Below are 15,000 nucleotides of genomic sequence, written 5' to 3'. Positions count from 1 at the left end.
TACATACAGAGGGGACAAACAAGGACAGACAAACGGATGAAATCGATTATATTGACCCCAGTGTATAACTTGTACTTATTTAATCGACCTCGAAAGGATGAAAGGCAAAGTCGACCTCGGTGGAATTTGAACTCTGAACGTAGTTGCCGACAAAATACCGCTAAGCATTTTGCCTGGCGTGCTAATGCTTCTGCCAGCTCGCCTGTTGTGCTTCTGCTGGACATGTGTCACTGAGGAACCCATTGTAGGGTGAAATCACGTGATCTGGCAGTACTAGCTGTCATAACAAATGATTCTTGTCAGTCAACAAAATAATTAAATGTGTTTTTAAACACTACAAGTCCTTATGAAAGTTTTTCTGAAGGTAAATAATGCAGTATTGTGTGTTCTAATACAACGTCCACATTCAGTTTGAGATCAAGATTACCTTTTGTTATTTCTGTTGCTATTAATTATTTTGTACAAGAAATATTTTTTGTTAATTATGAAACTTAGAAACATGATTATACATGTAAGTTGTTTGTCACAAATATATAGGATTTATTGCATTTATTTAGAAAGACCATGAAACACTACATTTCAAATTAATTAAAAACACATATTACTTTTATTATCATTAATTAAAATTCTCATGAGTCGTTTCAAGTAATTTTTTCAATTGCATTTATTATTTACAATGTCTTATTGTTTGAAATAAAAACATTTCTCAATTAATTACAATTTACAAGGACAAATACCTTGGGCTGCTATTTCTATCCACTTTGCTTTATTTACTTCTAATATTGGTTTCCATGGCCTTTTCACTTCATGACCTGTAAGAAAAAAAATTTCAGAAATTGTAATATTTCCTTCTCTCCATGTTAAAAAAATTGAGTTAAAAAACAAGATTGGTTTTTTTCTAGTAATATTGTGACTTTTTAAACAGTCAAAATATGATATATTTATTGAGAAAATAACCCAAGATATTCGTGCCTATCCTGTTGAATAAAATTCCATGATTTATGGGATCCCTTCATTTCTTATCGGGTAGAAAAAAAAATCCTCTAGGCAGTTGCGAAACTCACAAGTAAAGCTTAAACTCATTTTCAATGATACCTTTCTATCAGAATTATTTCTGAAAATTTAACAAGAATAATAATTTTTAGGACATTTATTTGCTTCCAAATATTTGGAAGCAGTGAAGCTAATAAGACTAAATAAGGAAACCTTTTGCCACTGATTGTAAGATAAATGCAATTTCTGATTATTTCAATAAGTATTGTATAATCCCAACCAAATCTTAATGATCTGCTTTAGTTTCTACATTGAAATTAAAAACAGATTAAAACTACCTGATCATCCCCAACATTATTCTTAAATACAAATAAGATAATATTAGAGACTATTGTATTTAAATTCCTAAACTCCATTTTCCAATGTAAGAATAAAGCATAAATACACAGAGATTAACATATTAATCTCACCTTACTCATATTTTTATACTTTCAAAGCACAGTGAAACCAAACTTTTGTTCAAGCTTCCTGTTTATTGTTTCTTTGACTCTTACTTGGATGTCTGCTTCAGTGTAATCCGGTTAAATCTCCAAGTAAGAAGCGGAAGAGTTCTTCAAAGTTCAGCTCCATTACTGTCTTTCACAGCAGATTATTCTAGCATACTTTTAATCCTAAGATCTCACAGCTTTCTGCTCTATACTGTATTGCTCTCAATTACTTAACGGAAATGTCCTACTAAGATCGTCAACAATGAACTGAAGGGAGCTGTAAATCTAACATCTGAATAAGCTTCTGTATAAGAACAAGTAGTAAATCTCTTTGACCAATTGTATTTCCTCTTTACAAAATGTTCTTTGAATATATAATTTTATATTTGTTGTTAGTACGTCTGAGAAGGAAATGAACTTCCTGTAGCAGCCAATGAAGACTTTCACTGTTTAGAAACAGTGGATAGGAAATGAACAGAGAATAGGAAATGCTGAATCAGTAAGAGAATAACGAAAACAAAATTTATACAAATTGTGTAACGAACACTTGGAAAAAAAAAAAAGAAATGTGAATCTATAACTACTGAATAATTATCACAGTTTATTTGTTAACCTGATATAAATTTATGGCTAGGTGCATAGAAGTAATGGCTGACTTGTGAATCTTCCTTTAATCCACATATTATTTTGAAAGCAATTCTATAATCATTCCTAGAAGTATTTAATTGTTGAACTATTAAAGCAGTAAGGCTACTTGCAACAAGGCATACACTTGATGTAAATAATGAAAGTAGACTTTTATTTTCTAGGCCTACTTCAAATTGTGCTGTGGCATAACTTATCCACTTTCCTTCAGTAAACTAATATACCTAACATCATCATTGATTAATGCCCATGTTCCATACTGGCATAGGTTGGATTGTTCAACAAGATCTGATGGGTCTGGTGACTGCATCATATTCCCATGCCTGCTTTGGCATTGTTTCTATAGGTGGGTGCTCTTCCTAATGCCAACAACTTTATAACATGTATTGAATATTGGGTGCTTTTTTTCCCATCGCACCAGCCCTAGTGAGGTTGCTATGCATGGCTACAGTTTCCTTCAAGTGAGTGGGGTTATAGTTGAATGGGAGGCAGCTTTTGAAAAAAGGGGTCAGAACAGGTTTTTTGCTGTTGAGCTATATGACTACACAGATTATAGAAGAGAAGGTGGGCATAGCCCAGATGAGAAAAGACTTCATTGCCATCTTCCACATAACTACTTATTTAAAAAATAAGCCACTGTGCAAGTAATAAGATGGCATTATTGAAAATGAAAAGTTCAATAGTGCTTCAAAACTTCAACAGCAGCATGGGGAGTTTGCTCAAGATGGAGAAGATAAACATTCAACACCAAATTGCAGTAGAGATATTGAAGGTTTAAATTTGTGTTGATCAAACTTAGAAGTTACAGAATATACACAAGATATTGTTGGCACTCCATCGCTTACGACGTCGAGGGTTCCAGTTGATCCGATCAACGGAACAGCCTGCTCGTGAAATTAACGTGCAAGTGGCTGAGTACTCCACAGACACGTGTATCCATAACGTAGTTCTCTGGGATATTCAGCGTGACACAGTGTGACAAGGCTGGTCCCTTTGAAATACAGGCACAACAAAAACAGGAAGTAAGAGTGAGAGAAAGTTGTGGTGAAAGAGTACAGCAAGGTTCGCCACCATCCCCTGCCGGAGCCTCGTGGTGCTTTAGGTGTTTTCGCTCAATAAACATTCACAACGCCCGGTCTGGGAATTGAAACCGTGATCCTATGACCGCGAGTCTGCTGCCCTAACCACTGGGCCATTGCGCCTCCACACACAAGATATATACAGAAACAATTTCACTTTGTTGACATTTCACTAAGCTTTGTTTACATTTATTAAGTCTGTTGTGAAATCTCAAAATAGAAATTTTCAGCTCTAACTATAAAGTGGTGAAGTAACCAAGTGTATAATGTCATTAGTAATAAAATAAACACACAGGTATGTTGTACAAATGATCAATGTCACCAGTAATAAAGACACAGGTATTTTAACTTCTGTGTAAAGAGAAAACCAACAACAATTTTCCAAGTGACACACTTGTTTAAGCTCTTGTCAATGAACGAGAGATACATTTTTGTATCAACAGTCTCAACCATGTAATTTCAAAATTTTCTTTACTTAGAATAATCTTGTTGAAATCCAATGTGGGAACTTCTAGATTATTGCTTGAGTTGCAAGAAAAAATATACCCCTATCAGGACACATTGCATCATGTAGTTCTGGTTAAGAATTGCCTGTACAAAAAAAAGATGGCATGCTCCACAGCTGAGATACTTTGGATTAATGTTTGCCTGATCATAACTGATCCAGAGTTAAACAATGACAATTATTTTCAATTCAAATTTACATGAATATATTTTAGTAACACCTTACTAGTTTGCTTGTATATTCAGATCAAGAATAATCTTGCATTATTCAAACTCTCCACAGCCCAAAACTATTCACATATTTGTCATATTCTCCTTGATCTTAATAGGCGTATTCTCTGTCTACTGTGTGAAAATGATTCCCCCAAGTTTTATTATTTTTATGTGTCCAACCTGGTGGAATCATTCTATTACTGCAATTATTTTTAAAATACATAATTCAAAATGTTTATTATTTACATTATTTACATTTGACAGATATTTGTCCTTACCTTTGTTGTTAACACAACGTTTCAGCTGATATACCCTCCAGCCTTCATCAGGTGTCCTGGGGAAATTTCGAACCTGGGTTCTCATTCCTAAGGTATTTTTCGATGTTATTATTATTATTATTATTATTGTTCAGGTCACTGCTTGGAATTGAACTCAGAATCTTGGGGTTAGTAGCCTGCACTCTTAACCCCAAGATTCCGAGTTCGGTTCCAGGCAGTGACCTGAATAATAATAATAATAATAATAATAATAATAATACCTTAGGAATGAGAACCCAGGTTCGAAATTTCCCCAAGACACCTGATGAAGGCTGGAGGGTATATCAGCTGAAACGTTGTGTTAACAACAAACAAGATGAGGACAAATATCCGTCAAATGTAAATAATGTAAATAATTCCTTATCAAAATGCTTTTGTAGTAATTAAATTCTCCTTGATGATGACCTGGTTTGGTTAGTCCACACCACTCTGTAAAGAGCCTAGGGCCAGTTTATTCTTTTACTTGTTTCAGTCATTTGACTGTGGCCATACTGGAGCACTGCCTTTAGTTGAGCAAATCGACCCCCCGGACTTATTCTTTGTAAGCCTAACACTTATTCTATCGGTCATTTTTGCCGATCCGCTAAGTTATGAGGACGTAAACATATCAGCCTCGGTTGTCAAGTGATGTGGAAGGGGGGAGACAAACACACACACACACATATATACAATCGGCTTCTTTCAGTTTCTATCTACCAAATCCACGCACAAGGATTTAGTCGGCCGGAAGCTATAGTAGAAGACACTTGCCCAAGGTGCCATGTAGTGGTACTGAACCCAGAAGCATATGGTTGGCAAGCAAGCTTTTCACCACACATCCACTCTTGTGCCTATGGTGTATATATTCCTCCCTGGCCAGAATGCTGATCTGTCACAAGATTACTCATTACTACCAGCTGAGTGGACTGGAGCAACAGAAAATGAACTGTTTTGCTCAAGTCCAACACACTAACCACTAAGCCATGTGCCTCCACAATCTGGTTTAAGGCTCAAGTTATACCTTGTAGCATATCATTATTAAAGATTCTTTTAAAAGATTCATAGATACAGTAATTGTATTATTAGGAAGATTTAAACTAGAATGGCACAATTCCAATTAATTAGCTGACTTGAAGTATTAAAGGGATTGATAAAGTTAATAATGAGTGGAAGTTCTTAATTAAATAGTACTGAAATTAGCTTGTGAGGAAGGAGACTGTGATGGTGAGGTAAATATTGGATTATAACTGAGAAAGAAATTCATTGTATTTAGATATTCAAAGATGTGGGTTGGTGAGGAGACTTATTGGTGCAACTAATTCAAAAGGCTGACTCTTCAGCCTCTGTGACAACATTATCAATGGGGGGGGGGGAGAGACAATGATAGCCAATAGGAATTATATTCTGTAAAGTCATCTAAAAATATAACCTTAGAGAAAAGGTGGAGAAGACGCACAGAGGTGTCTTCGATGCATTTTGATAATCAAACAGCTGGAGGTGTTTAGAGTGTGGCAAAGAAAACAGAACTTAAAATAATAGGGAAGAAGGACTGTTTTGTTGAGATGTAAGTGAGAAAGTCAAGAAAATGTGTGCATTGAGAATGGATTGTACACATGCATAAACATCATCTTTCAGAGAAAAGTTGGAATTTAGAATATAGCCTAGAATAGTGGTTGAGAGATTTTTGTCACATAGAGATGTTAGGTTTGCATGTTAGTAAGTTGTGTATAGGGCTGATAATCATTATCATCTTTTAATGTTCATCTTCCATCCTAGCTGTTGTTGGATAGTTTGACAGGATGTGACTAGTCTGAAGATTGCATTATGCTCCAATGTCTATTTTGGCATGATTTCTATGGCTGGATGACCTTCCAAATGCCAACTACTTTAGAGTGTATTGAGTGTTTTGTTTGTGGAAGTAGCACAAATGAGGCCACCATGTAACTCACAAGACTTAGATATTCTTTGACTGAGTAGAGTTATGATAGAAAGGGAGGCAGTTGTAAGCAAGGAGATGAGAGGTTAAAATCTGGGAGGATGGGCCAGAACCCAAAAGGTTTCTTACTGTTGAAGCTCTGGATGGCTGCCCCAAGTCACCTCTGATCAAGCAGACCCATGATGGAAGATATTTCAGCTGTGGACATCCCAACTTTTTTTATGTGCAGGGAATTCAGGACTACATTATCCCTTGCATCCTACTTTTAAGATTGTAGAGTGTGATTTAAGGTAGATTTGGCTGTTATTTTTACTCTATACAGGATACTTAGTTGGCTCAGCTTTGACTTGTATATTTATCCATTTTATTCTCATCTTTAGTAAACCAAAGATGTCCGTGATGAAAAACTAGCTGAGAACTGTACTGGTCTAGGAGGAGGCGGGGAAGGTGGTATGTTAAACCAGGTGACATGTAGGGTCATTTACCACCTTTAAAAATAGCATTACATCTTGTAAATTAGAGAAGATATGAGAGATGCTGTGTTTACCATATTGCCCACATATCAGAGCCTATGTCAAAGCCTTATCTTATTTGATTATTTTATATCAAAATGACTTCAATTCTGATGGCTGATCTACAAGTATTGAGGCTATCTCTGAGATTCAACAAAATACATTTTAGACAGATTTGTGGCTATACAAGACAAGCAGACCATGAAAGTGAGAGAGCATGTTTTAGACGAAGCAGCAAAGCATAGCATGTAGTTTCAGTAGTGGTTAGGGTTTGGTATAAGCTGAGTTGTAAATATATGAAATTAGAAATTAGGTTTATAGTGTTAAAATGTCTGATAAAGTAAGATATACTTAATTTTGTTGAGCTTGCAGGTTAATATTTAGGTTTTTGTGAACAAAAACATGTACTTCATTATGTATGTTAGCCAAGTCAACCACAATTGTACCTTTAGTGAATTTCTCTCAGTAATTATGACTGTGAGTAGCAGTATTTTATTGTAGTACCATTTTATAGTTAAATTAAAATAAATAAGCTCTATATTATGTTAAATAAGCTCTATAAGAGATAGAGAAACAGGTTAGAATATATGAAGAGGATTAGAGCTCTCTGTTAAGATTTTATCATTTTAAAAATAATGCCAGTGCCACTGGACTGGCTCTCATGCAGGTGGTACATAAAAAACGCTCTTTGAGCATGGTCATTGCCAGTACCGCCTGACTGGTCCTCATGCCAGTGGCACGTAAAAGCACCCACTACACTCTCAGAGTGGTTTGGCATTAGGAAGGGCGTCCAGCTGTAGAAACTTTGCCAGATCAGATTGGAGGCTGGTGCAGCCTTCTGGCTCACCAGTCCTCAATCAAATCGTCTAACCCATGCCAGCATGGAAAGTGGACGTTAAATAATAATGATGATGACTGTTGGAAATTTATTAATGTAGCTGATCATCTGCAGTGTTTTAGAAGAATTTGAAACAAACTAATGAAATAAACAAATTATATACATACCACTTGATTGTTTAGCACTCGGACGGCTGTTATTGCTAATATTTTCTAAACGTGGGCTCACAGAATCTGCTCTTTCAAAAACTTCCTCTGAAATAACTTCATCTACTTTTGCTGGAGTACATGCATATATAGACTGATTCACTTGATATATTATCTTTTGTAAGACATCACCCATAACTGTAAAACTTGGGTCAACAATGAACTCTATAAATCCTGTAGGAAGAATAGTTATAAACATTTTATACACACATACACATATATATATATATAGTTAACATTAATTTTAAATATTCATCACTAATACATTTAATACATCCTTTTATTGTTATGGATATTGTAAAATGTTAATTCACAGATGTTAAATTTAAATATAGTATAAACTAACCAATTTGGGATTCTGCAACTAGTGTAGCTTTTCGATCACAGAGTGGGGAAAATGGCAGACCTAGTTCTTTTTCTCTGTCACCCTGGATAGAAAAAAACAAATAATGTTAAATTTTAGAAATTTGGTTCATTGGTATATGGAAATTGAACACTTTGTCTTTATGATACTTACCTGCCTAAAGAATTCTTCAAGAAGCAAATCTGTCCATTTCTTATGCATACACCATTCTTTGGCTGGATGGCTGATGTCAGCACAGTGCAACACAAGCGATAGGGCTTTAGATTTTTCAATGCTGTAAAGATAATTATTTAGAAACATTTTGTAATAAATAAATGTATATATAAATATATATATATATATATATTATATGCATATAATTTTTATTGAAACTCAAAGGTGTCTTACTACCTGAGTTTCATGCCACTGTGATCTTCAGATGGAATCACAATAGAGTTGAACTTTAGTCACAAGAAAATGTCTCACTCTCAGTTGTAATAAAAACCATATCTTCTACAACATGTTTTGAGCACTCCATTCTCATTTATTTGACAGATACATACCATCCAGCCCTTTCCGGCATAGACAACAGATGTTAAATGATGATCATGATATATGTATACATTCTAAATACTGTTGCTTTTAATAAAATCTCACCCAACCACATTGGTATTTGAGAAATATTTCACTGAAATACCCTGATATTTGGTTACATTTTTATATTAATTTGTAATACTTGATATTCTATTGAAGAAAGTTTCTTTTTTTGCATTAAACTTGCTTTAGCATTGTTCAATTACTGACATTTTATCAACATTAGCTGCTTCATTATGGTATACTTCATGTCTGATGATTATTTTTTTAAAATATTGTCTGTGGTAAGTTAGCATTTGTACTTAGTTTTGGCTTCAAAAGCTCCATTTCAAAGACATGCTGAAGTGCAATATTACTGCCAAAAGCATTGAAGGAAATAAATGGGAAATTTCAATAAAAGACAAAGTATTCTGAAAAGTGACAATCTAGTTTTGAAGTTTGTCATGACCTTTGTGTGAGCACTTGGTACAATACTTGTCCTATGTCAAGAAATGCCCATCTCTCTCAAGCATCCAAACCAGCAATTCTAAGCTTGACATTCATACTGTCTCTACAGTAATGTCTTGACCACTTCTTTGCATGTTTTCAACTTTGTGTTAAACATACCTGCAAAACATTCTCTCATACTCCATCTTATACTCACAGCCATACTTAACTTAATACTAAACCAAGATCATTTTGTCAAATCGTTTTCCTCTTTAGAAATGTGTATTGTGATTCTTTGATCTCTTTTGTTTTTACCTCCATCTTTCAATCAAATATGCTTAAAGTAAAAAAAAAAAAAGCGGGGGGATTAAATGGTTTGTTTTTGGTTCATTGCTGTATTAAGTACAATAGAGTACAGAAAAACACTTAGTTTCAGTCATGTAGCTCTAAGCACAGCTTCTCACCCATATACATCTTTTTTGTCCATTAAAGAAAATTATATGACACATTATTAACTTACTTCTGCCTTGACTGATAATTAACTATACCAACCTTATCAACTTATTTCTGTCTTCACTGATAATCAAATAATCCTACTCTCTATTTCAGCAAATGGTTCTTTGACCTTAGGCTCTGTTTTTCCTGACAAACTAATGTAATAAAATTAATCATTGTATGTGAGGATAAGTCTACAAAATGGCATATTGGCAGCTGCTACCTCACCACTATCAGTACTAAATCTCTTAGGATCAGAACTACATCAGCCGAGATGTTTTGCTATCAATTACAAACATTGAAACCAATTACCAGTCTTCATTTTCATATCACAATAGCTATTTACTAAATACCTGTTTTACTGAATCAGTATATATGTATTAACTGGATCATATTTTATATACTTTCCAGTGACAACAGTAATTACACTATAATAAATATACACAAATGGTCACGTCTACCTTGAGTCACTATCTGCACACACACACACACACACATACACATACACATACACATACACACACACATACACATACACATACACACATATATATAACCAAAATTCTTATTCCCAAATCTGTAATTAACCGGATCTATTCCTGTAGATAACCTCATTAAGTATATGGATCTAGATAGCTGAGGGTTATGTAGATCCCTGTATAGTTAATACATTTTGTAAGCTTCTCCTGTTACATAAGGGTTAACATGAGATCTATTCTAATATTAAGCCTTAGAATAGAGTCAGCCTTGTCAAAGGGTCTGGGCTCTGATATTGATTACAAACTGCACGCTATTGCTGCCATGCAACAAACTATAGATAAAAAGCAATTTCAACTCCTGAGAGACACAACCAAACCATGATGTGTGTGTGCTTGTGAATAAAAATGCCATTGAAAATTATCAGTATAATCAAAATAGAGGTTGAAAAAATATATATAAAAATCATAATAATGTATAGTGTGGTCAATAAACTTGCCTAGTAATAACTTATCTCAGAAATGTCATCAAACAGCACAATGCTTCTTATGTGTACATTATAGAATCCAATAAGAAGGACAAATAATCTCTTATGATCAACAAAGGCAAAAATATTCTCTGTATTTTTTAATATCTAGATCACCAAGACATGAATTTGCGATAGAACACAACACATTGAAGGAAGTGGTTTAATGTAAGTAAACTAAAAAAATGCATCTATTCAATATTAGTTGCATTGTATCAACTGTATTGATTTTCTTCTAAACTAAGAAAACAGCTTCTCTTTTTTGCTTCTTAAATGAAAGAAGTCCTGAACATACCTCATCTCTCAGATTGAATGCAATTTTGTAATTCAGTTACTTATTACTTTCAAATTGCATAATTTTGCATTTATTATGTAACTTCCGAAATGAGAGTTTCACTTACTGAAAGGGAAAGAAAAACCTTATCAATTACTCCTTGTCTTGTATTGATATTTGAAGGCTGGATTTGGGTAGATTGAGAACTGAATATTGTGGAGCACATTTCAAATACAATATCAGATACTTATCTATTCTAAATATACTCTCAACAGCTCTCGTTTATGCATAATATTTTCATCATCTACTAAACCAGTAGTTCTCAACCAGCTTCTACCTACTGCATATCCAGCCCACTTAAGAGTACCCTTGATGCATCAGGCGATATGATATGCTTGAGAAGACCTGTTGAGTCAAGTAAAACCAAAATCATAGCTGTGGCCAGTGTTCCTTGACTGGCTCCCATTCCAGTGGCACATAAAAAGCATCATCCGAATGTGGTCGATGCCTTCAGTCACATGATGTGTTATTTTTGGATGGGTCAGAGGTGAAGTATATTTGCTGATAAATAGTGCAGAACGGTAGAACTCTAACTAGTTAACTGAGTGATACAGGGAAATGAGTTACTGTAAGAGGATTGTTGACGCTTAACCCTAGGTTTGTGCTGATTGGTGAGATCAAAGATGTCCCAGCCTAACCAGCCTGTAATTCTTCAGATACAATGTATCTAGGTCTCCATTATTCAATGTGTCCATGTATTTTTGTTTTTTCAAAATAGAGTCTGATTTAGGGAAGTCTTGGCAGTCTTTTTATTAGACTCTCTTGATGGCTTTTGTGAAGTTGGCTGTTTCACCATCATCATCGTTTAACGTCCACTTTTCATGCTGGCATGGGTTGGACAGTTTGACTGAGGACTAGTCTCCAGTCTGATTTGGCAAGGTTTCTACAGTTCGATGCCCTTCTTAATGCTAACCAGAGTGTAATGGGTGCTTTTTTTGTGCCACCAGTACAGGTGCTAGTTACATGACACCGGCATCGGCCATGTTGCCTCCATGAGGCCCAATGCTCAAAAGGTGCTCTTTATGTACCACTGGCACAGGTGTCAGTTGCATGACACCGGCATCAGCCACAACTATGATTTTACTTGGTTTGATGGGTCTTCTCAAGCACAGCATATCACCAAAGGTCCCAGTCACCAGTCATTGCCTTCATGAGGCCCAACGTTCAAAGGTCATGCTTCACCACCTTATCCCATGTCTTCTTTGGTCTACCTCTTCCACAGGTTCCCTCCACAGTTAGAGATCAGCACTTTACACAGCTGTCCTCGTGCATATGCATCACATGACTATACCAACACAGTCGTCTATCTTGCACACTAAGTCTGATGCCTCTTATTTTCTCTCAAGATGCTTACCCTCTGTTGTATATGCACACTGACATTGCACATCCAGCGAGGAATGCTAGCTTCATTTCTTACAAGCCTACACATGTCCTTCGCAGTCACAGTCCGTGATTCACTGCTGAGTAGCATAGCTGTTTACAGACAGGCATAATACAGTTTGCTTTTCACTCTGAGGGAGAGGCCCTTTGTTGCCAACAGTGGTAGGAGCACTCTGAACTTTGCCCAGCTTATTCTTATTCTTACAGCTACACTCAGAGCACCCACTTCTGCTACTGATAACAGTCACTTAGATAACAGAAGCTACCAACTACTAGGTATCCCCACTGGAATTTGATGGAGTCTATTTTCTGCACATTTTTAGTGTTTGTTGTACCTTTGCACCTTCCACACATAAAAACAATTTCCCCAGTTAACCTTCTTCTGATAATGCTGCATCTCTTATGTGTCCATACCCTGCACCAGGTACATCTTATGGAATTTCTCCCTACACCTTTCCCATAGATTGAGCAGGGCCATCTACCTGAGGGATTTGTGATTTATCTGCTTTCCTGCTTACTAAGATTTTGGTTTTTGCTAGGTTGTTTAAGTTAGACAAACCTGATCTCAAGCGGACCTGACATCAAAGGTGTCTTGGTTTTAAATATATCTCACAATTTTGTGGACACTGTATCTACAACTACAGTATGTAGCATGTACTTCTTCATTTAAGATGTTAGTATGTAATTGTAGAGAAATTTGACTACTAATTCTAAGTGGTCAAGTGACAGCATACAAACTATCTCACTGCCACATGATGTGAGTTGTCTAAAGAAATAATCAGTTGATTCAATACTTACAAGATAATGATGACTAGATTCAGAGGTGAAAAAAAAAGAAGTTGAATGTTTAGAGGGTGATTACTGTGGGAAAGGATATGGCTTAGAGAGGAGACTCATGTAAATAGTTTAGAATAACAAATGAATCATGTTTACTAACAATGGAGGTGTGGGAAGAGTATAAAGACCTAGAGGAGTTGTGTGTATTGAATGCAATTTTTGGTGACTCATGAGACATTATCCTTAGTAACTAACAATACTACCAAAATTAGCATGAAAAAATTACGTTACAAACAAAAACTAGATGACTATCAGAATTTCAGATTCTTCATTATGGAGGAAATTCACACAAATCACAATATTTGACACAAGGTAACACAATGATTCAAAGTGCTAATGATATATGGGACTTAGGAGTAATCATGTCAAATGATGATCTTTTATTAGCCACATAATCAAGCTGACCTTTAAATGCAGATGTAGGATGGATCCTATAAACTTTTGTGACAAGAGAACCAGTAGTTAAGCTAACTCTATGGAAAACCCCAGTTCTGAGCAGATTAGATTACTGCTCACAGTAATCTCCTAAGTCATTCAGTCTCATTGAAGAAATTGAAAGGTTACAAAGAATGTTCACCAGAGAAATAACTTTGGTTAAAAGCCTTAATTACTGGGAACATCTGAAAGCACAGTATCTCTACTCTCTTGAACACTGAAGTGAGAGAGATATGCTATCATATGCATATGGAAAATCCTGGAGAGGCATGTTCCAAATTTCGGCATTAGAGAAATTTTAATGCACAAACTGATAGAATAAGTACTAGGCTTACAAAGAATAAGTCCTGGGGTAAATTTGCTTGACTAGAAGCGGTGCTCCAGCATGGCCATAGTCAAATGACTGAGACAAATAAAAAAGAATATCTCATTGCACCAATCACATTAACAGCATCCTCTTCTTTGGACACAGCATCTGTACTTTCTATCTCTTTGGAGTACTATATATTCCCTTTCGCCCTCTTTCTTTTTACCTGTGTTACTAATCCCTTTTTTTGTGTGGTCCCCATGTTCCCTTTTTAACTTTCTTCTCACACATCTTTTGTTGTTGCCCGATAAGCATGCTTCTTATACTTTATGGTAATACAAGTTCATATAACATGCTTATAAAACAACAATTTTCAGTTATCAGAAATGCTTACCCTTCTGTCAAAGTCAGCATACTTTTCATGTTTTTGATTTGCTGGAAATGAAAAGACATGTCAGTGGCTAAGACCATGTCAATCAGCAGACTCCGGAATTCTCTACAAAAGAATATTTAGAAAATTATAGAGGTTTTTAAATCAAATAGCATTTTCAGTTTTTATGCAATATTATAAAAATTGTAAAGATAATAAATGACTTAAGAATTAAAAAAATCATTATATAATGTTGTTCACAAAATTATGTGAATTAGAAAATCTAAGACAGTAAAACCTTCAGGTTTCAAAGGATTTGCTGTGAACAATTGTTACTCCCTATACACAGAGAAAAATATAGGGGATTGCCTTGATATGTTTCATGGTTAATTAACTAGTCATGAGAAGGCAAGTAATACTTATTCTTCCATCATAAAGTGACGTTATGCTAATCACTATTTTACTCATGCAAACCAGAATTTGTCCTATATATATATATATATATGTTGTTGTACTTGGGGATGGTCATATTGCCAGTTTAGCCAATAAAAACACACGCACTGTATATTTGGTGTTAATTTTTTTTTTTTTTTTTTTTTCAGCTTTATATTACATTAATCTTAATCTTAATCTTATTTCGGCCAGAGTTCTTTCGTCACACTTCTGTGACCTCATCAGTGGTCCTTTGTTTCCTTCTTCTTTCTTATGTGTGTCTCACCTTGCTAACTATCAGCCAAAATGGCTGATAGTTAGCAAGGTGAGACAC

The 15,000-nt window shown here is 35.2% G+C and overlaps 1 protein-coding gene across 17 annotated transcripts in view; it reads right to left on the bottom strand.

The window, feature by feature from the left end:
* Nucleotides 1-15,000, bottom strand: part of LOC106875208 (dual specificity calcium/calmodulin-dependent 3',5'-cyclic nucleotide phosphodiesterase 1A) — a 1,568,460-nt gene that overhangs the window by 1,129 nt on the left and 1,552,331 nt on the right. For all 17 annotated transcript variants that reach the window (XM_052973317.1, XM_052973316.1, XM_052973336.1 and 14 more), the window contains 5 exons: nucleotides 14,259-14,360; nucleotides 8,228-8,348; nucleotides 8,057-8,138; nucleotides 7,672-7,884; nucleotides 738-812 (listed from right to left, as the gene is read on the bottom strand). In XM_052973317.1, coding sequence (XP_052829277.1) covers nucleotides 738-812; nucleotides 7,672-7,884; nucleotides 8,057-8,138; nucleotides 8,228-8,348; nucleotides 14,259-14,360 — 593 coding nt within the window. The remainder of the gene's footprint in view (nucleotides 1-737; nucleotides 813-7,671; nucleotides 7,885-8,056; nucleotides 8,139-8,227; nucleotides 8,349-14,258; nucleotides 14,361-15,000) is intronic.

The sequence above is a fragment of the Octopus bimaculoides genome, chromosome 1 (genome assembly GCF_001194135.2).
Source record: "Octopus bimaculoides isolate UCB-OBI-ISO-001 chromosome 1, ASM119413v2, whole genome shotgun sequence".
Classification (NCBI taxonomy): domain Eukaryota; kingdom Metazoa; phylum Mollusca; class Cephalopoda; order Octopoda; family Octopodidae; genus Octopus; species Octopus bimaculoides.
Note: the sequence above shows the minus strand (reverse complement) of the source record. Positions and strands in the feature narration are given on the sequence as shown.